A 23,314-nucleotide genomic window follows, 5' to 3' on the forward strand; every position below is an offset into this window, starting at 1 on the left:
ATTGTCAGCTGAGGTTGCTAAGATATATGGTAAGAACAAATCTAGATGTGAAGTTGTGAAGAAGGAAAAAGAAATGTGTGCTAGTGTTGCTGCAGCACCTTAAACTGCAAAAGTTACAGCCACAGTGTGTAATAAATGCTCAGTTAAGATGGAAAAGGCATTAAAGGCATTAAATTTGTACCATAAGATATTCTGAGAAGGATCACATTCACATAACTTTTATAACAGTATATTGTTGTGATTGCTCTATTCTATTAGCTACTGTTGTTAACCTCATTTATAAATTAAACTTTATCATAGGTATGTAGGTATAGGAAAAAACATAGCATATATAGGGTTTAGTACTATCCACATTTTTGGGCTTCCACTGGGGTTCTTGGAATGTATCCCTCATGGATAAAGGGGAGGGGGCTACTGTACTTCCAATATAACAATGATTATGAGCCACACTGCTTGGGTTGCTCTCCAGGTTCTACCACTTACTAGCTGTGTGATATTGGGCAAGTTGCTTAATGTCTTGTGCCTCAGTTTCTTTATCTATAAAGAGCTATAAAAGTAGTACCTACCTGGGACTTCCCTGGTGGTCCAGTGGTTAAGACTCCATGCTTCCACTGCAGGGGGCACGGGTTGGATCCCTGGTTGGGCAACTAAGATCCCACATGCTGCATGGCGTGGACAGAAAAAAAAAAAATAGTACCTACCTTTAGGATTGTTGGGAGGATTAAATGCATTAGGATTATGAAACTGAAATTGTTAGAACAGTGCTTTGTACATAATGTGCACTCAACAAGGGTCAGATATTGTTATTACTACTGTAAACAATAACAGTGGTAACAGTAATAATAGTAATGGTAACAATAGTAACAACAACAATAATAACAGTACTAGATATTGTGTGGATATGTATATAAGGGGGAGGCACAAAAATATCCATGACAGTTTCTGCATTTATAATCTAGTAAAACAAATAAATACAACAGGCATATAAAACACTACAGACAGGATGTAGAAAATGGGAAGGAAAGTTACAATGCAAATGCCGTAGGAGTTGAGAGGACATCATTCTGGAACTGGGCACCCTTCTTACTATCTTTCTTCCCACAATTATTTCATTTTCTTAGCATAGAGGAATGGAAAGAACATGGTCTTTAGAATCTTGTTTGGATTTTAATCTAGTGTTACTATCTGTGTGTCATATCAACTTGGTTAAAAAACTTTGAACTTTTGCAAAATTTTGCCTACATTTTAGGTTTGTATGAAAATCCAGTAAGATAATATATGTAAAAGCTCAATACAGTGACTGACACTTGTCTCCCTTTTATTGTATAGACAGTGAGTATTAATGTTTCCCTTGTATTCTTGCCTACCTAGGAATCATGCAGGACATAATATGTAAGGAAATCACTGGATTTCCAATTTTTACTTTTGTTGGTTTGAATAAATCTAGTTTGGTAGTTTCTGTCTTGACGGCATGGTTTCATTTTTTTCCCAGCAAAGGATGAAAGTGTTTTAATCCAGGATGGCTCCTGATCAACTTTGTCTGAAGTTACTTAATAGGCTTTTTACTTGATGTGATTATCTTGTTACTAAGGCCATTCATTGAGATTAATGTAAATAGTTAAATAATATTATGATTCAAGTATGATTTTAAGTGTCATATGCAACTAAGTTGACTTGGTGTATTAGTTTTCTAGTGCTGTCATAACAAATTACCACAAATTTAGTAACTGAAAACAATACAAATTTATTATCTTACAGTTCCTTAGGGCAGAAATCTAACACAGGTCTCACTGGGCTAAAAGCAAGGTGTCAGCAGGGTTTTGTTCTTTTCTGGAGGCTCTAGGGAGAGTGGATTTCTTTTCCTTTTTCAGTTTCTAGAGGATACCTGCATTCCTTGGCCTTTGGCCCCTTCCCCAGCTTCAAAGCCAGCCACTTTGCATCTCTCTGACTTTTCTTCTGTAGTCATACCTTCCTCAACCACAGATGGGAAAGATTCTTCCTTTTAAGGACTCATCTCAATGTACTTAACCATAATCACATCTGCAAAGTCCCTTTTGCCATGTAAAAGGAAAAAAACTTCTGACAACAAATGTCAGGGTGGGGGTGCGTGGTTTTCTCACATCAACCGATTCTTCAACTCTCCAGACACAAATTGGGTGTCCTACAATTTAGTTATGACACTATTTGGAGCTAGTGCAGATGATGCAGGTTAAGGACTCAGTCCCAAAAGATTGCCCCCGTCCCCCAACCTCCCATTTCAGACACCACTCACAAGTCCCAGGTTGTCACCTTGTACTTCTGATCAACCAGCTATAAATCAGAGATTCCCATAACCTCCTCCTCGGGTTTGATAATTTGCTAGAGTGGTTCACAGGACTCAAGAAGATTACCAGTTTATTATAAAAAGATACAACTCAGGAACAGTAAGATAGAAGAAATGCATAGGGCAAGCTATGGAGGAGGGGACATGGAGCTTCCATGCCCTCTCCAGGTACATCACCCTCCCAGCACCTCAGTGTGTTCACTGACCTGGAAGATCTCTGAAAACCTTGGTTAGGGTTTTTATGAATGCTTCGTTATGTAGGCACGAGTGATTAACTCATTGGTCATTAGTGATTAACTCAGCCTCCAGCCCCTCTCCCCTCCCTGGGGGTGGAGCTGAAAGTTCCAGCCCTCTAATCACTGGCTGGTTCCCTTGGCAGCCAGTCCTCCATCCTTATGGGCTTTCTTAAAGTCATATTATTAACATAAACTCTGGTATGGTTGAAGAGGGCCTGTTATGAATAACAAAAGATGATTCTTTCACCTTTATCACTCTGCAGCTATTTCAGGAATTGGGGACAAACAAACAAACAAAAAAAGGTGCTCTTTTCACTCTTATCATTTAGAAAATTACAAGGGTTTTAAGATCTGGCCAGAAAACAAGACTAAAATATGTATTTCTTATATCATAATATCACACTATTTAAGGTGAACTATTCACAGGTTCCAGGGTACTAGGACATGGACAGTTTTGGGGAGACATCATTCTGCCTACTACACTTGGTGATAGAGTCTAAAATTAGTTCCAAAAAAAAAAAAAAAAAACAGCTTTAGAGCACAAATACCACCTGGATGCTGGTAAAAATGTAAGCAATAATTCATAAAATGTCAAGGAAACCTTTTTTAAACCTTTTCTCAGCTCATCTAACCCACACCTTCTGCACATGGTCAGTGTTTGAAATAACCAACCAAGAATTGGTACTCTTTTCAGGTTGTACCACAGGTTTGAAAGAGATTTGGTAGCTGCTAATTTCTTTGGATGAGCTGCATCTCTAGGCTCCAGGCATGCTGGAGAATTCACAGTACCATTCTCTCTGCTGAGACCCTATAAGCGGATAGGGTAGGGGGACCCTGGAGAAAGAGAACCAGGCATGGCTTTCTTGACATTAGAGAAAGACCTAAGCCATTTTGTGATCTAAGCCTGAACACAATGCCCTTGAACAGGTCTCAGTAATTAGTGATCTTAAGGGAACAAAAAAACAAATGAGTTCTTAGGCAAGAGAAGTAACAGTAGCAAAGAATAAATCAGTTATAAAGGCTCTCAGTTCTGTTTCAATGGTAAAGATAGCCTGAAGCACATTCTTGGGCTGTTTTACAGAATTGAGCCCCCCAACCCCACCCCCTGCCCAGTGCAGCTGGAACCTAAGGAATGATGATGTTGAGCTTTTCTGACCCACGAGATTTCGGTCAACTAAAGCTTGGACTCTGTCAACCTTTGTCCTAATTCTATGCTGAATTCTTCTCTGCTCAAGCCCCTTCATGAATATGCATATACCCTCAGCTTCAGACTTCCCCAATTTTGCTGTTGGGGAGACACTGCTTTGGGAAAGATACCTGTTGTTCTTACTTGCTGCAAGTAATAAATCCTTCCTTCTCCCACTCTTTGGCTTGGCAGTGTTTTTTAGCTCAACACCCACTAAGAAGTGAACCCAGTTTTCGGGTAACAGAACAGCAGTTCCTATTCCCTTTCTGTTAACCTGAGCAACTTGACTTCATTCTTTGTGTCAGATGAAATATCACTTCATGAGGAAAGCCTTGCATGAAATCTCAAATTAGGTTAGGTCCCATCCCAATTGTTTCTTTACTGTTTTTCTTCACTGCTGTGTTGTGAATTTCATGAAGGCAGGCTCTCTATCTATTATTTTTCTATATTCCCAGAGCCTGACATACTGTCAGGAACTAAAAAAATATTTGCTGAATTGAAAAGGATACCATTAAGAAGATGGTAATAAAGGTCACCATGGGTTATTGCAATTGCCTGCCTTGTGGACTATTTCCACTAAGCAGTTTCTAGGTAGGAGTGGTGTACTACTGCAAAGGCTACCCCTCTTCTGAAAAAAGACACAGTTATTAACTTGATTTGATCATCCCTGAGATCATCTCCCTTGAACAAGCTGCAGCTTTCTACTCCACAGGTGCAGTTACCTTCAAATACCTCAAATGCTTTTCTCTCTCCACACTTCTCTATTTGTGTGAGGATGAGTGTGTGTGTGTGTTTCTGCTTAACTCTGATTTTCTAGAGGGCTTGATATTGGTAGCCTTCTCTTTTATTGGCTGTGGGATGATACTGTGATGATGAAAGTTGCCAGGTATTGCAGAAGGTTATATACTTCAGTAGTGTGCATAGTATTTATTAAATTGCTTGGTGTGTGTTAGGATATATTTATATACAAAATTCCAAGTAAAATGTAAAATAATCATAATTCTATGATAACTGATTTAATTCTATGCAAACCCAGTCTGCAGTTATTATGGAATATTTTATCTATTATAAAAATATGGGGAAATATAATATTGAAGACATATTCAATGATCACATAAGAAGTCAGGCATTTATATAGAGAGATGGCACCAACCTGTATTTTTGCAGCCTCATCCATTGTCATCAAACATTTGGTTATAGGAAAAAAAGAAGAGATTAATCCTCTACTTTGAAGTTATTTTAACAGAATCATGTAGGAGGGAACATGGTGGGCTAGCAGAAGCACTCTACTTAGTGTTGGGGTTTTGTATTTTGTACCTAATTCTGCCACTTTTGAACAACATCGGTTAGGTGACCCATTTCACCTCTCAGTCTTGGTTTCTTCGTCTGTAACTCCACAGCACTGTCAAATGGATCAAAAATCAAAGAGGGTAGAGAGAAGTTTTTGTAAATTGTGAGGCACTATAAAAAACATAAAGTTAGGTATTCTGATGGGGTCCATTTGTGTGAATGTAATAAATAAATAATATTTGATGATGACGGATGCCCCATTGGCGAGTCCAGGGAGCTTTAAGTCAGCAGTTTGGAAACCTTGAATTGTCAGCTGAGAATCGCAGGTAATAAGAAGGTTGGGGGAGAAGCAAAGGTGAGCTGTGAATCCACATTAGCGCAAGGATTCAAAATGAGGAGTCAAAGAAGTCTTCTAATGTTATGTTCTCTTCTGGTCCCTTCACTTTACAGGTTTTCATAGAAAGAAAGGATTTTTTTTTTTTTTTTTTTTTTGCGGTACGTGGGCCTCTCCCGTTGCGGAGCACAGGCTCCGGGGCGCACAGGCTCAGCGTCTCCGCAGCATGTGGGAAGCTCGCGGACCGGGCCACGAACCCGTGTGCCCTGCTTCGGCAGATGGACTCTCAACCACTGCACCACCAGGGAAGACCCTCTCTCCTGGCATTTTTTACCTTTACAGCAATTCAGCCTGCCCATATTGATTCACATACTGGATAAACAAAGATGAATAGGACATTGTTTCTGCCTTTTAGTAGCCTACAACCTACCTGGGGAGCCAAACACATACTAAGTAGAGTATAATGTGAGACATTTTATTAGATCAGCAATCTTTAGGGTTTTCCTCCATTATAAACCCCTTTTCATTACTTCTCTGCCAGGAATTAATGTATATTGAAACTCCTGTAAATTGCATTTGTTAAGTAATAATGAATTTATTTTTCCTTCTCTCTCTTTTAACTAATCAGACACTAAAACTTCTGATAAACAAGAGAAAATGAGTGTTACCATGCTTAGTTGGTAACTGAAAGTAAGTAAATGTGATGTTTGGGTTTATCATGGGTAAATGTGGGGGTTCTGTTAGGCTTAAAAAATATGGAAACGTTTAAATAAAAATAGAGACTATTACCTGCTGTGATGTACTCATCACCCAATAATTATCAACTCATTTCATTTGCACTGCTCCACTTCACCCCTTCTGGATTATACTAAAGTAGATCTCAAGCATCATATAATATCATTCATAAATATTTCAGTATTGATCTCTGCAAGATAAGGGCTTAAGAAACGTAGTCATAGTACCATTATTCCACCTAAAAATTAACAATAGTTCCTTACTATCATATATCTTGTCCATGTTCAGATTTCCCCAATTATAGCTTAATTTTAAAAATAGTGTTTTTAGGGGCTTCCCTGGTGGCGCAGTGGTTGAGAGTCCGCCTGCCGATGCAGGGGACATGGGTTCGTGCCCCGGTCCGGGAAGATCCCACATGCCGCAGAGCGGCTGGGCCCGTGAGCCATGGCCCCTGAGCCTGTGTGTCCGGAGCCTGTGCTCCGCGGCGGGAGAGGCCCCAGCAGTGAGAGGCCCGCGTACCGCAAAAAAAAAAAAAAAAAAAAAAAGAAAAAATCGTGTTTTTAAACCAAGATGCACATAAGGCCCATGCATTTCAACGGGTTGTTATATCTACATCTTTTTCTTCTATACGTTTCCTCTTCCTCTTGGCTCTTTTTTGTTGTCTTTTTCGTTTCTTGGCTCTTTTTTTTCTTGCAGTTTATTTTTGAAGAAACAGTTCATTTGTCATGGAGAGTTTTCCACACTCTCAGTTTTGCTGATTGTATCTTTCTGGTGGGTGTACAGTATTTCCTTCTCAGAATACTGTTTTTAAATGCAGAAAATAAAATATATAGGATTATAGTGGAAACACATTACATCTGTTTAGGTATTAAACTATTAAAAACATATTATGATGTTAATATATGTGCTTCTTTAAAAAAAAACGCGTTAAATAACGAGATCTCACAATGGGTCTTTACCATGATTTTGGAGTAGTGATGATATTTTGAAATTTCAGCAACAGTTGTCATATGATATGAAAATATCTGTGAATTCCTTGGCAGCAAAGTCATAGGTACTGCTAATACTTCTACAGTTTGTTACCCACGTTCACAATCGAAGGGAACGTATTATGATGTATTTTTTTACCATCCAAGTTCATATATTTCCCAGAATATTTTCATGGACCTGATCAGTGGACCCCTGTTAAAAACCCTGTGGTCCTACATTTTTGGCAAGACTATTTCATAGATATTGTGTATTATCTTCAGGAGATGCATAACGTTTGGTTGTCCTTATTGTTGTTGTTGTTATATTCGGAGCTATCAAGTTTAATTGCCTAGATTATTATTTTATTAGGGGTTGTAAAATGATATTCTATTTCTGTCATTCCATTTTTATTTATTATATAAGTATTTCTACAAACTCCCTGTCATTAACTCATTACCCTGAGGTATAATTTGTATAGGAAGGGAGGGATTGCCCTTTGAGTTAATTCTAACTTTTAATAAAGTTCAGAACCATAGGGTTTTTAATATAACCTCTTCAGTCTTACATCTTCATCTCCTTTTTCCTGTACCCAAAATCAATACATTAATATCATTTCTTGTTTGCTTTATTCCACAGTATGCACAGTCTCAAAATAATATCAACACTACCTCTAAAAAGTTTAAGATATTTTACAGTTCTTATTGTTTCTGTGGTATATTCTATTAGGAATGTACTGTCAAATTAGTGTGTTTTAAAGTCGCTTGAAATAATTCCTTTCTATTTGGTTTTGCCACCAACTTAAGACATCCTTAAGTTCATTTAAAATTTTGTTTTTAATTTTATATGTAGCTTTTTAAAAAATTTAATTTTTGTTTTATAATTATGTAAAATACATGGCTCCTAAGACAAATCTATAAAACAAGGCATATTCAGACATAATGTACCTCTTACTTTTTCTCTCTCCTGACCTATAGGTAACAGTAAAAAGTTACCTGTTTTCATTTAAAAATACTAACAAATATAGGTAAATGTTTGCATTCCATACCCATTTTCCTCCTCATTTGGTTCTTTTTTTAGTATATCCTGGCCGTCATTTTATAGAGTGTATAGAGATATTTACTTTGCTTTTTATAGCCGCACGGTATTCCTTTGTGTTTATTAAGCTAGTCCCCTGAGATAGGAAGGCGGCAGGGCACAACCTTTAAAAGAATGACAGCCATTGAGGACACTATGTAAACCGTTTAGAACGAACTGGGTCCAAGATGATGGGTGATTGACTTCCACTAGACCTTGAACCTCAGTATATGTTCATTGCAATACATCAGCAAGCTAAATGACACACCCACAGGCGCCATGACAGTTCCGAGGCCGACCATAAAAGGTAAAAAAGTGGGCAGTGGCCCAATTCATGGAAATCCCCACCTCTTCCCCAAAATAGTTGGAATAATCCTCCCACTCATTAGCCTATGAAATTATCCACCCCTATAAAAACTGACAACTGCATACCCTAGTGCCTGTCATCTTCTGAGGTGGCCCACACTCTGTCTATGGAGGGTGTATCTCCCTGAATAAACCTTCTGTCACTTTACTATGGCTCACTCTTGAATTCTTTCCTGTGTGAAGCTAAGAACCCACACTTGGCAGCCATCCCAGGGACTCGCCTGACACCAGGGACATGACCATCCTCTTGTGCTCACTTTCTTTCCTGCAACAATATTTTTAGACATACAGGTTTTTTTCTTTAGATTTGTACTATTATAAATAGTGCTGCAGTGAATAGTCTGTATATATTTACTGAGCATCTACAATGAGTAAGGCATAATCCAATGGGGAAAAAAGAAAATTACCTTTCCTTACTTGCCTTCCTTTTGAGGTAATAATATATACTACTGCCCTTTCTATTCTTTGAAATTTGGCTTGCTTGGCCACTTTGAGTTTTGAATATGCCTTTATTACATCAGAATGTGTGTTCTTCAAAACTGCTAGCTACTTATGCTTATTAGCATTAGATGATACACTAATGGCTAAATTTTTGAATCATAGAAATGTAGATAAGGAAAGAATATAACAGGTCATCTAGGCTGCTACTCACTATATAAAGAAAAACTATCATATTTTAGCTTCCTTCCAGTCTAATTTAAAATACTCTACTAATAGACACTGGATAATCTATGTGCTAAATGTGATGATTTATTCTTTCCAGATTTGTAATAGGATTTTATTTTTTTTATGTTGGGGGTAGGAGTTTATTAATTAATTTATTTATTTTTGCTGTGTTGGGTCTTCGTTTCTGTGCGAGGGCTATCTCCAGTTGTGGCAAGCGGGGGCCACTCTTCATCGCATTGCGCCGGCCTCTCACTATCGCGGCCTCTCTTGTTGAGTAGCACAGGCTCCAGACTCTCAGGCTCAGTAGTTGTGGCTCACGGGCCTAGTTGCTCCGCGGCATGTGGGATTCTCCCAGACCAGGGCTTGAACCCGTGTCCCCTGCATTAGCAGGCAGATTCTCAACCACTGCGCCACCAGGGAAGCCCCTGTAATAGGATTTTTATAGAAGTGCTCAAGTTATTATTCTATCCCGGGTATTTACAGATGGCGGTATGATAGATTTAAAAATCTCCCCAAGGAGACGGCTCCATAAATGTCTTTTAGCTTTGATACTAAATCTTGCCTTTAGATGATAATGTGCAACCTAGCAGCACGGATTTGAGACATAAAGTGAACAAAAATGTGTGATTTGCATTCAAACGATGCATTGTATCGGTCATTTGACACTTTTTTTTTTCTTCAAATAATTCAGTGGTTTGTCATCTTCATTGTGTATTACATGCATCTAGGGGACTTTTAAAGTAGACTGATATTTGGATGCCACCTCCTAAGAATGTGATTCAACTCGTTTGGGCTGATGTCTTAGTTTTGGTGTTGTTTTAAAGCTCCCAATGATTTTTAAATGTACCCCCAGGTAAAGGACTATCAATCTAACCTGACATTCCAAATGAAGAAGAGCTGAATAAATGAATCAGTCCTGTCATTGTGTCTTGTGTATATTTTATGTAAAGCTAGTGTTTGAATTAGGCAAAAATCCTTCATTCCTGAATCTTCCTGGAAATTGTTCACCTTTCTGGTCTATGATCAAGTGTCTCATTCTTTGTGAACGTTTTCCAGGCAGTCTTGACTCTTCCTTATCCTGGCCACGCATACAACTCTGTTTTGACACTTTCCCATTTTATTGTGGTTCTGTGTTGTGAGGTCTCTTTCCTCAACTAGACAGAAAGCTCCTTAGCATGTTCAACAATGGCAAATATCCTTGAAGCACTTATTCTGTGCCAGGCACTGTGTTACTCATGGAGAATATAATGTCCCTGTCCTCCTGGAGCTTAGAGTCCTGGAGGAAGAAGAAGCATGGTAGGTGCTAGGATAGAGGGATATGGTATTTTTTCAGGGCACACAGCAAGAGCCTGCTGACCTGTTCTGGAGAGAAGTGGGCCTGGGACCATGAAATACATGGGCTTTCTAAATTCCCTGTGCTTATTAGCACATATTAGGCACCCAAGAAACTTTAGTAAGTACATGACTGAAGAGTTTACTGACTGATTAAATGAATAAAAGAAGTTATAGTTTCATTGGAAAGCATGTGCATGAGTGTTTTGAAATGGAAGGGATATTAAAATACATACTTTAGCTTTTCTGGAAGAAAGAAGGGGGGAAATAAAATGCCTTAAAGTCTTTTCTTCTTTTATTCCTTAAATTCATACAATATATCCAGATAGTGATGTGGTCGGAAGTGATGTTATTTAGTTTATCTTCTACGTGTTTTCCCACCCCTACCCCTGATGATCCATGACTTGTTTGCCCTGCTTTCTGGTGTCCCGGCTCCCACAGCATGAAGCTGCCTTGGAAAATATGTCTTGGAGTTGGATCATATCCTGCCATTGAAGTTCACTTCAGTGGAGGTTCCGTTTGAAAAACAGTGGCAGGATATGTCCCATGGTTAGATGCATGTTGCTTCTGTCAGCTTCCCTTAGAGAGTAACAGGTTTTATTAAAGTGTAGAGAGAGTCCCTTTGTTTAATTCAGAATTCATATGCATTAGGACCTTGTGAAATCCAAATGCTTAAATAGGAAGCCATAAGTAACAAAAATTGTTTTGAGGCCTATGGTATCTCTACGAGTCTGAGTTGTTTTCTCTTCTTTCGCCCTTGTTCAGCCTCTACCCCCTTCAGTTTCTCTTTCTGTCTTTCTCACTTGCTCTCATTCTTGCTCTCTTCCTCTTCCATTATAGATGAGGTTATGATTTGGAGCCAAGAGAAGTGCATTCCTGTAACTTTAAATCTCCATACTCAATTTATGACTTTTATTTTAGAAGATGGTTATACTTTATAGTTGGAGGACAGCTTGCTTAATTGTGCTATTTTTTAATGTAAATGTGAGCTTATTAGAGGAATTTTGTCAATTTGTGAACAGGGCTTAGTGCTTCCACATTTCTTATTCTCACATATTTCACATTTATTATTGCTTGTGAGCCCATTATGGTCTGCAAAGAATGTTCTGAATTTGATAAAGTTATCAGCCCCTTGATTAGCTTTTTAGTGTCCTGTACTTTGGACATCCAATGCCCTCCTGACCTACGGAGAAACAGTGTTAATACTGGTAGCAGGGAAATTAGGCTAGACCCTTTGTTTCCTGACTGCAAGGTGAGGTGCAGGGATCCTTTGAAGAAGGTGTTTCCTAATATAAGCTCTGTTATAAAATCGTGGAGAAGTGAAGGAGGGTAAAGAGATGAATGTGGGGAAAGGTGAGTGAGGACAAAGAGGTACAGGAGGTAAGAAGATATCAGCCGTGAGAGATGACCTCACTTACTATCCTAAGACCGTGTTCTATAGCGGGCACAGCAGATGTTCAGTGGTCAGACAATTTGTGCACAGACTCTGCTCCTGAGATGATCTTAGGGAAGACACACCCCTCTTCTGGGCCACAGTTTCCTCAACTTAAAAAAGTGGGCATTAGCAACAAAATCTAGCAATTCTGAGACTTTGTTCCATGGAAGAGAGGAGAAGTTTAAAGAAATGAGGTCATTAAACAATGAAATACCAGAAAATTGGAACCATTTCCTTGGCCAGGTACCCTTCCCCACATGATTCCAGAGGGAAGTATGTGGTTGGGGACAATGACACAAAATGAATGCACTTTTTCACTCTTTGGCTTTGGCCTATACTTCTGTAGGTTCCCAGTACACTATACAGGACCCAGTGGTGAATTTCTTATGCCTAGGATAGGGCAGCATAACATGCAGAATTGATGCAAACTATGCCTCCTTCAGGAAGAAATGAGCATAAGAGAAAGAGGTAGCAACCCACAGATCCAGTTTGCCTCATCAGCCTGTGACAGGTAGAACATCCCTAGAAAGAACACTGCTCTGGGGCTTCTCTGGTGGTGCATTGGATAAGAATCCGCCTGCCAGTGCAGGGGACACAGGCTGGAGCCCTGGTTGGGGAAGATCCCACATGCCGCGGGGCAACTAAGCCCGTGCGCCACAACTACTGAGCCTGTGCTCTAGAGCCTGCAAGCCACAAGTACTGAAGCCTGCACGCCTAGAGTCCATGCTCCACAACAAGAGAAGCCACTGCAATAAGAAGCTCACGCACTGCAATGAAGACCCAATGCAGCCAAAAATAAATAAATATATAAATAAAATTTTAAAAAAAGAATACTACTCTGTGGGAGCAAGTCCTTAACCTCTTGCTCACCTGGGTGAAAATTTCCTTCAGTAGCCTAATAAAATGTCTTTGGGTCTGGCCATTTCCTGATATAATTTCTGCCTGTTGAAGGGTGAAGTTGCTTCCTTCCTTTTGAAAGTAACAGAGTAAACTGGAGTGATATAACCCTTTGAAGAGCATTTTAGCAAAACAAGTAAAGTTGAAGACATGCCCTAAAACCAATGATTCTACTCTTAAATATATCTCCAGAGCAAATGATTTCTTTAAACTTCATGACACAAATAGAAACTTCATGACACAAATAGAAACTCATGACACAAATAGAAACTCATGACACAAATAGAAACTCATTATATTTGTAGAGTACTCTGAGTTCACTGCTTCCAGCAGATGTCTAGATGGTACCCATCAGGCCATCCTGAGTGTGGAGGAGATTATATGTTAGCACATAGTTTGCTAAAACCCAGAAAAAGTCTTAGATATGTATGTCAGGGGACATACATATGAATGTTTGTAGAGGCATTGTTTATAAGTGCAAAGATAAATTGGAATACAACCTAATAATCAATAAGGGAATGGATAAATAAAGTGTGATATAATCACATAGTGAAGTACTATACAGTAGTGGAAAGGAATGAACTAGAACTAACATCAATATAGAGGACTCTCTTGAACAGTGTTTATCAAAAAAGCAAGTTGCGGGCTTCCCTGGTGGCACAGTGGTTGAGAGTCTGCCTGCCGATGCAGGGGACACGGGTTCATGCCCCGATCCGGGAAGATCCCACATGTTGTGGAGCCGCTGGGCCCGTGAGCCATGGCCGCTGAGCCTGCGCGTCCGAGCCTGTGCTCCGCAACGGGAGAGGCCACAACAGTGAGAGGTCCGCGTATCACAAAAAAAAAAAAACAAACAAACAAAAAAAAGCAAGTTGCAAAAGTATACATTTAGTATGATGCTGTTTATATAAAAATTTAAAACAGACAAAACAATTGTATACATTGCATAAGGATACTTCTGTAAATATGAAAATATATGGAAATGCATTGAATGTTAAATACCAAGTTCTAGAAAGTACTTATCTCAGGAGGGCTAAGAGATTGGGGAGAACACAAGGGGGATATGTTGATTTTGCCAATATTTGTGGAGAGAGAGTAGAGTAGGAAGAGCAGTTAGGAGGAATTTGCTGCAGTTCAAACTGTAGAGCGCTTCCTCCTTGAAATGCCACTTACTCTTGCTTCCAGAGTTTTTTCCTTGTTTTCTCCCTGCGTCTCTCTGGCCATGCCCCTTCATCCCCATCTCTAATTCCTCTTCCTCCTCTGCCCCTTAAATGTTGCTGTTTCCCAGATTGAGTTTTAAAAATAATTTTATATATTTATTTTAAAATTTATTGGCTGCATTGGGTCTTCGTTGCTGCACGTGGGCTTTCTCAAGTTGTGGTAAGCGGGGGCTACTCATCATTGCGGTGGGGCTTCTCATTGCGGTGGCTTCTCTTGTGTGGAGCACGGGCTCTAGGCACATGGGCTTCAGTAGTTGTGGCACACGGGCTCAGTAGTTGCTCCACAGCATGTGGGGTCTTCCTGGACCAGGACTTGAACCAGTGTCCCCTGCATTGGCAGGAGGATTCTTAACCACTGAGCCACCAGGGAAGTCCCCCAGGAAGTTTCTTTTTTACCCTCTTTTCTTTTCAATTTTTAGGTATATGTTTTAGTGACCACATTTATATCCCAACTTTTATGATCATGATTCCCAAATTTATTTCTCCAATCCAGTCCTTTTTCCCAGCTCCAAACTGTCTACTGGACATTTCTTCTTGACTGTCTCATAATTAAACAAAATCCAGCATGTCCAAAATGGAGTTAATCTCTTTTCCAAATGTGCCTTTTCCTTTTGTCTTTGGGATCTTGATTAATTACATTGTTATCTACACAGGTGTCTGATCCAGAAAACTGTGTATTATATTAGGTAGATCTGTCTCTGTCAATTTTCCTCTTTAATTGGCTTCCATGGCAGGAATTAAGGGTTAGGTTTTGGTGTTCTGTGTTATGATATAATGTGCTATGACATATTTAGGGACCCAGGAATGCTCAATTCCTACCTTGCTAATCTCTTTACTCTCTCCTATTCAAAAGATTTCAATGAGCTTACCACCAGCAAAATAAGATACCAACTTTAGAACCTATTTTAGATCTCTTCTTGATCTCGATTCTGTTGACTTTTCCATCATCTGCGGCTCTTTTTTTTTTTTTTTTAAATTAATTAATTAATTTATTTATGGCTGTGTTGGGTCTTTGTTTCTGTGCGAGGGCTTTCTCTAGTTGTGGCAAGCAGGGGCCACTCTTCATCGCGGTGCGCGGACCTCTCACTATCGCAGCCTCTCTTGTTGCGGAGCACAGGCTCCAGACGCGCAGGCTCAGTAATTGTGGCTCACGGGCCCAGTTGCTCCGCGGCATGTGGGATCTTCCCAGACCAGGGCTCGAACCCGCATCCCCTGCATTGGCAGGCAGATTCCCAACCACTGCGCCACCAGGGAAGCCCCATCATCTGTGGCTCTTGTTTTTCTCTTACACTCTGGGTTATAGCTACACCAACCCACTTGAAATCCCTGAATGTGCCATATTGTTTTAGAACTCTGTGCCTTTGTACCTTCTATTCCTTGTGCTTGAGATACCTTTCCTTACTGTGCCTGTCTAGTGAACTCCTGAGGTTCTCTTAAGTAGCCCATTTTTATACTTGTCTGTCTGTGCCCTAATTACTAGTTTATATGCCTACTTATCCCCAATGGTCTCTGAGCCTCTGAGGCACAGAGAGTGCCTATCCAGTTTTGTAAGTTCATGGCCTGGCACATGGTAGATGCTCTATAAGTATATATTTAGGGTTGACTTACCCAGCAAATTTCCCCTTTTTCTTTTTGCCTGTGTTAGGATTGTTTGAGATTAGTTGCAAATTACTGAAGCAAATATTCCAAAGAAAAAATACATTGTAAACTCTTAGAACAGATATTCTCTGTCTTCTGCAATTTGGGTATTTTCTATTTTGCTTAGAGCAACTCTGGAAGGAAGTATTTATGTAGAGAACATTTAAATAAAAGTTGCAGTATTCTCAATCCTGGTCCCTGAACCTTCCAGGAACTATATGTCTTCATCATCTCTTTTAATTTCTTTTAAGTTTCTTTCAAGTTTTCACCCATATTGCCTTCTGCTCATCTCCCAAACTTGTTTAAGTTTCCCTGCTTCTTTAACAAGATAATAATTAAACAAACAAACAAACAAACAAGCAAAAACCCTGTCCTCAACACTGCTGCTAATAAGCAGAATACTTCAAACTCTTTCCCCATCGCTATTCTCCTTTTCATCATTAAAAAGAAAAAAAGAGCTATTTATGTTTGGTGCATTAATTTGCTCATATTCTACTCACTCAGCCCACTAGAATCTGACTTTAGTCATTACCACTAACAAAATGCTTTCCTTCCAAGCCATCTAGCAGCATCCAGCTTGCCAGTCCAACTGTGTCTCTTTAGCCATGATGACATCTTTTCTCTCTGCAGTTTTTGACACTGTAGTATTGATGATCTCATCCTTCTTGAAATGTTTTTCTACTCTTAGTTTCTGTATCATGGCACTCATAATTTCTTGTCTTTCTCTGACTATTGAACTTCATTGGATTAGTGGGGAAGTGTCTTATATTTGAGGTAACCATATATTTGGGCATATGTGGTAATTTCTTTATCCATTTACATTCACTTGACAAATATTTATTTATTAAGTGACAACAAAGTGCCAGCACTGGATATGTAGTGGAGAGTAAAACAGATATGGTCTTTCTGAAGTCCAGAGTTTCAACCTTGTATTTGTTATCTGTTGCTACTGTGTAACAAATTACCTCAAATTTAGTGGCTTAAAACAATACACATCTGTTATCATAGTTTTTATGGATTAGGCATCTGGGCATGGCTTAGCTCTGCCCTCTGCTTCAGGGTCTCTCATAAGGCTGCAGTCATGGTGTTGGCCAGGGCTAGAGTCTCATCTGACGTCATGACTGGGGAGGGAATCTGCTTCCAAGCTCATGTTGATTTTGGCAAGATTTATTTCCTTGGAGACTGTTGGACTCAGGGTCTCAGTTCCTTGCTGGTTGTTGACCAGAGGCCACCCTTAGTTCCTTTCCATGTGGGCCTGTCTATATATAGCAGCTTGTTTGATCAGAGCCAGCAAGGAAGAGAATCAATAGAGTTGGGTAGCAAGATGGAAGTTATAATCTCAGGTAGTGTATCCATGGAAATGGTATCCTGGTTTTTTTTTTTTTAATTGAAGTATAGTTGATGTACAATATTATATAAGTTACAGGTGTACAATATAGTGATTCACAATTTTTAAAGGTTATACTCTATTTATAGTTATTATAAAGTATTGGCTATATTCCCTGTGTTGTATAGTATGGTATCCCATTAATTTTCTTGTATTCTAATGGTTAGAATCAAGTAAAAGATCCAACCCATGTTAAAGTGGAAGAGATTACACAGAGTAAAACTACCCAGAAACAGAGATTCACTGGTGGCCATCTTAGAGTCTGCCTGTCACAAACCTCTTAATGTTTTTCTCTCAGACCTTCCAGCCACCTCAATTTCTACTGTTCTCAAATTAAGCTCAGTACTCTCCCCTTGCCCAAACCTGCTTCTCATCCTGTATTCTGTGTCTTGGTCAGCTGCGGGCAGCTGCCTTATATCTATCCAGTCATCTAGTCCAGAAACCCAGAGATCATTTTCAATACCTCCTCCTGAGATTTAATGGATCACTAGGCTCTGTGAGTCTTTCACATCATTCTCTACTTAACATTCACATTTATGTGGCTTTAGTTCAGTCATGGATCATTATATTAACCTTCTAACCTTCAGTAGTCCTTCTCATAGTAACCAGAGTTACTTTTTTTTTTTTGCGGTACACGGGCTTCTCACTTTTGTGGCCTCTCCCGTTGTGGAGCACAGGCTCTGGATGTGCAGGCTCAGCGGCCATGGCTCACGGGCCCAGCCGCTCCGCGGCATGTGGGATCCTTCCGGACCAGGGCATGAACCCATGTCCCCTGCATCGGCAGGCAGACTCCCAACCACTGTGCCACCAGGGAAGCCCCAGAGTTACCTTTTTACAGTCTGGCCTCTACTTACTTTTCCAGGCTTCTTGCCCTCCACTCTTTGCTGTTGACCTTATGCCTTAGGCATAGGCCACTCGATATTTCCTGAACCCACCATTGCATGTTTGTGCCTCTACATTTGGTCCTGCAGTTACTTCTTCCTGGGTTCCCTTCTCCCTACTTCTTCCTCTAGAAATCTCTTATATACATACTTCCAAACCTAACTGAAAAATCACCTCTTCCATAAAACTTTTCTCAGTTTTCTCCCTGCCTGCTAACTCCCTCACTCAGAATTAACCAATAGTACCTGTGTGCTCTCTCAGCCCCTTAATCACACCACTGTTACAAGACTGTTGTTGTGTAGTTTGCTTTCTGCAGTTTCGTAGTTGGCTGTTAAGGTACTTCTCTTTTAAAATGCCAAAGGGTAGGGTCTAGATCTTATTCTTCTCTGGATCCAAAGTGCCAGCCTGTGGAACAGTGATTCACAATCTTGGCTGCATTTGGAATTACTTGGGGACCTTTGAACTCCACCGAGGTCTGGACCCACCCCCCGAGGCGACGATATGATTGGTCTCAGGTGCAGCCCGGGATATTAGCATTTTTAAAAGCTCCATGATTCTAACATGTAGGTAACATTGAAAGCCTCTGCTTCTAGTTGAAGGAACCAAGTCTCTGGGAGAATGAGAGGATGAGAAAATGTTAAACAATGAATAGGAAGACTTTAAAACTAGAGTTAAAGTTGAGCTTTAAAAATCATATACACAGGGCTTCCCTGGTGGCGCAGTGGTTGAGAGTTCGCCTGCCGATGCAGGGGACACGGGTTCGTGCCCCGGTCCGGGAAGATCCCACATGCCGCGGAGCGGCTAGGCCCGTGAGCCATGGCCGCTGAGCCTGCGCGTCCGGAGCCTGTGCTTCGCAACGGGAGAGGCCACAACAGTGAGAGGCCCGCGTACTGCAAAAAAAAAAAAAAAAAAATCATACACACATAATTCAAATAAAATATGACATAGCTAAGTAATCAAAATGATCTCTAAATAGATCATCAGTGAACTGGGGGAATATGTATTTTTGTGGTAATGAGGGGAAAATTAGAAATGTAAAAGAGAATAAAACTGTAGTCTCTCAAAATCCAATGCTTTAATTTTTGTGCATATGAAGTAAGCGATAAAATGAAATAAAGAACCACCTGGAATTATTAGCATTTTCCTTTTGGTTTAGCCCTGAAGTGTGTGTGTGTGTGTGTGTGTGTGTGTGTGTGTGTGTGTGTGTGAAAGATATAACTTACTCGCCAGTTCCTCTGATTTCCTCCTTTATTTTCTAGGAATATTTTGAAAATAATTGCCCTGGGTCAGATGTTGTCCTTGTGTATATGTGGGACAGCCATCACCAGCCAGTATTTGGCAGAAAGATACAAAGTGAATACCCCCATGCTTCAGAGCTTTATCAACTATTGCTTGCTGTTTCTAATTTATACAGTGATCCTGGCATTTCAATCAGGTATGTCAAATGTTGGAATTACCTTTTCAACAAATTATCTTCATAAAAATTTTTGGCTCTTGACGTTCAAAAAATAAAATATGGGGCAAAATCAAGAACAGGAAACTACTGCTGTTTTTATTAAAGTTATTAGAAAAGTATGACACCTTTGAATTCTATGAAATTGGTGATTAGAGATTTGTGTATAATTCTCTGAAATTGTTGATTAAAATAAGTAGCACCAAACTGTAACGTAGGAGTTGTCTAAAAAAAAAAAAAGTGTAGGGCTTCCCTGGTGGCGCAGTGGTTGAGAGTCCGCCTGGCGATGCAGAGGACACGGGTTCGTGCCCCGGTCCGGGAAGATCCCACATAACGCGGAGCGGCTGGGCCCGTGAGCCATGGCCGCTGAGCCTGCGTGTCCGGAGCCTGTGCTCCGCAATGGGAGAGGCCACAACAGTGAGAGGTCTGTGTACTGCAAAAAAAAAAAAAAAAAAAAGTGTAAATGCCATTACAAATTAGGTCTTCTATTTTTCCCCCCATGGTTGATAAATTTAAAAGACAGTATTAGAAACACTTAAAAAGTCAAGAAACTCACTGTCCAAAATATGTATTTCCAGCTAAGTGGAGAATGCTAAATGGACCACCAATTGCATGTATTGATAGATCAAGTCTATGTTGTGAGAGAAACAAAACAAGGAATTGGCAAGGAATTAACATCTTATCACTGGCTGGTTAAGTTGTTTTAGAATCATTGTAGAATTATCATTTCTAGCTAACTATTTATAAATGGGAAAAACTAGGCTAACATTATTGCGCCAGGTATCATTTTAATTGCTTAACTCATTGAAGCCTCCTAACAAATCAAGTGAGTATTATTATTATCTCCACTTTATAGATGAGTAATCTGAGGCATGTAGTACTTAGATAACTTGCTGTAAATCATGCAGGTGGAGGCAGATTTCAACCTAGGCAGCCTGCCCCAGAGCCCATGCACTCACCACCATGCTGTATTAGGGGCTTCTTGTCATGATAAGAGCCATCCTTCCCACAGAAGAAGAACATGGTATTATAAAATAAATTAAATAAGATTGAATTCAAGAGTGTAAAGACAATGGGTAACCCAGACCGATAGGTAGGGTGCAATACTCCCATTTTCATCACATTTAAGGCAAATAATAAAATCACCAGTGTGCTATTTGCTAATCGTCTTTTAATATGAACCTTAATACATCAGTGGTATTTCTATGTGTCAGGATAAATAACTTATTTTGAAAGAAAGTGGAAACCAGTTGTGGGAAGGGGTAAAGAGACATCTTAAGGGGAAAGCTTCAAATTTGGCGAGAACTTTAGGAGTTAGAAATAGAACTGGTACATGGTTAATAGCCCCAGACTTTTCTCCTCTATGTAAGCATTGGCCTTTAGGAAGTCAGTGTGATTCATAAGTATATCAGTGTAGTCCTCCTAAGGGATGGTTATTAGGTGCCTTCCATGCCATCTCATCTTGGGGAAGATAAACTGTGTTTTCAGGATGTTCCTGCTGATTGGGATTTCATGATAATTATTTGGCTACGATTCTCACTACCTTTATTTCCTTGCAGGTTATCTTACCCATAAAGCCTTCTTGTATATGTGCCAACTCTATATCTCCTTGTGATGCTAGATTCTACAAAGAAATGAATCACAGTTAACTTGAATAAATAGAATTTAGGGGATAAAAGGTGTTTCTTCAGTGGGGCCACTAAATCTTTTTTCCATACTTACTACTGGCTTAATTTTCTCTTGAAAGCACATCTTTTCCAAAAGAATGACCACATGCAGAGTTTTTTTTGAAGACGCTCATGAACAGAGGTTAAATAACCAATGAATTCATAAGAAAACATTTCATTTCCTAGGGATCTGGATGTTATATTTCTGTTGCAGTAGGAAAGGTAATTTAACCACTTTTTTCTTACTTCCTTTCTCTTTGGTGTTTTCATTGAACACTTGGTCTATGATGACACCTTAGCTTGGGCCTCATACTAGAAAAAAATCTGACTGCTGAGCTGTTGCAGGAGTTTGGGTTATGAGTAATGGAAATTAGGAGGGTCCACATTCAAAATACATAGTAAACCCTTGCTTTGACTCTTTATCTCTAAATTAACATGCAAGGAATCATTTTAAGTACATGTACTAATCTAGATTTCTTTCAACCAGGTAGTGATAACCTTTTAAACATCTTGAAAAAGAAATGGTGGAAGTACATCCTGCTTGGACTAGCAGATGTAGAAGCTAATTACCTGATTGTCAGAGCATACCAGTACACAACTCTAACCAGTGTCCAGGTAAGGAGTCCTCTTACCAGTTTGGGTTTTATAGCTTTAAGAGAAGAATCTGAGCTCATATGTGCTCACCTAATTTTATTAAGAACCTGTTCACTTGAAGAAAACCTAAACACAGGTGGATGCTATCTGTTTTCCAGTGGAGCATATATGCTAATAAGTAAGGCTTCCTGGAATTACTGAAAATGTGTACAAGTTAATCAGTTCTCAAACTGCTAATGCTATAGCAGAATAGAACAGTTGCTATGAAAATAAACATAAATATTTAGTTGGCAATGAATGCTGTGATGTTGGCAAGAGTTCTGTTTTATGTGTTGCTTAAACATGGCATATAAAGTGGATATACCATTGTGCTACAGAAAAGTTGGAGGTTTGCAAGTAAAGTGGATATTCAAGACAAAGGAACAATTAAAAGGAACCTATTAGACACCTTGGTTAGAGATGGTAGCCAAAAGTAAAACTTATATCTCTATTCTTTTTCTAGGTTTATTCTCACTGGATTGAAAGTAAAATGTTTCTACATAGCAGTACTTTTCAACCTGGTGGAGTTGAGGAAGATTGTTTAAGTTGTCTTAATGTTAGGGTGTTTACTGGTGGCCTAGTGGTTAGGATTATGGGCTTTCGCTGCTGTAGCCTGGTTCCATCCCTGGTTGAGGAACCGAGATCCCACAAGCCGTGTCATGCAGCCAAAAAAAAAGAAAAGAGTTGTCTTAATGTTGGCAAACTGTGTGATGTATCATAACACTGACTCCCCATTGCTAACAACAAAATATCTTATAAATGAGATGAAAGTAAGATAGATTCCAATACCAGGTTTTTGCGGTACGCGGGCCTCTCATTGCTGTGGCCTCTCCCCCTGTGGAGCACAGGCTCCGGACGCGCAGGCTCAGCGGCCATGGCTCACGGGTCCAGCCGCTCTGCGGCATGTGGGATCCTCCCGGACCGGGGCATGAACCCATGTCCCCTGCATCGGCAGGCGAACTCTCCACCACTGCGCCACCAGGGAAGCTCCTGAATTGAAGACTTTTGATGCATCACTTTTTTTTTGTTTTGGCTGCACAGCATGACTTGCGGTATCTTAGTTCCCCGACCAGGGAGAGATTGAACCTGCACCCTCAGCAGTGTAAGCACGGAGTCTTAACCACTGGACTACCAAGGAATTCCTGATACATCACTTTTTTATATAAAACAGATATGGTCTTATCTTCAAATTTTAGGAACATGGAAAAATTTAGCTGTCCAGTTTTCCCAGCAGCACTTACTGAAGAGGCTGTCTTTTCTCCATTGTATATTCTTGCCTCCTTTATCAAAGATAAGGTGACCATATGTGCGTTGGTTAATCTCTGGGCTTTCTATCCTGTTCCATTGATCTATATTTCTGGTTTTGTGCCAGTACCATACTGTCTTGGTTACTGTAGCTTTGTAGTATAGTCTGAAGTCCAGGAGCCTGATTCCTCCAGATCCGTTTTTCGTTCTCAAGATTGCTTTGGCTATTTCGGGTCTTCTGTATTTCCATACAAATTGTGAAATTTTTTGTTCTAGTTCTATGAAAAATGCCAATGGTAGTTTGATAGGGATTGCATTGAATCTGTAGATTGCTTTGGGTAGTAGAGTC

General features: G+C 39.8%; 1 protein-coding gene across 4 annotated transcripts in view; it reads left to right on the forward strand.

Annotated features, from left to right (window-relative positions):
- LOC112397623 (solute carrier family 35 member F2) overlaps window positions 1-23,314 on the forward strand; it is a 109,156-nt gene that overhangs the window by 9,732 nt on the left and 76,110 nt on the right. For all 4 annotated transcript variants that reach the window (XM_024741874.1, XM_024741873.1, XM_024741875.1 and 1 more), the window contains exons 2-3: window positions 19,227-19,402; window positions 21,575-21,702. In XM_024741874.1, the coding sequence (XP_024597642.1) occupies window positions 19,227-19,402; window positions 21,575-21,702 (304 nt within the window). The remainder of the gene's footprint in view (window positions 1-19,226; window positions 19,403-21,574; window positions 21,703-23,314) is intronic.

This window comes from Neophocaena asiaeorientalis, unplaced genomic scaffold, assembly GCF_003031525.2.
Source record: "Neophocaena asiaeorientalis asiaeorientalis breed wild unplaced genomic scaffold, Neophocaena_asiaeorientalis_V1.1 scaffold389, whole genome shotgun sequence".
Taxonomy (NCBI): Eukaryota; Metazoa; Chordata; class Mammalia; order Artiodactyla; family Phocoenidae; genus Neophocaena; species Neophocaena asiaeorientalis.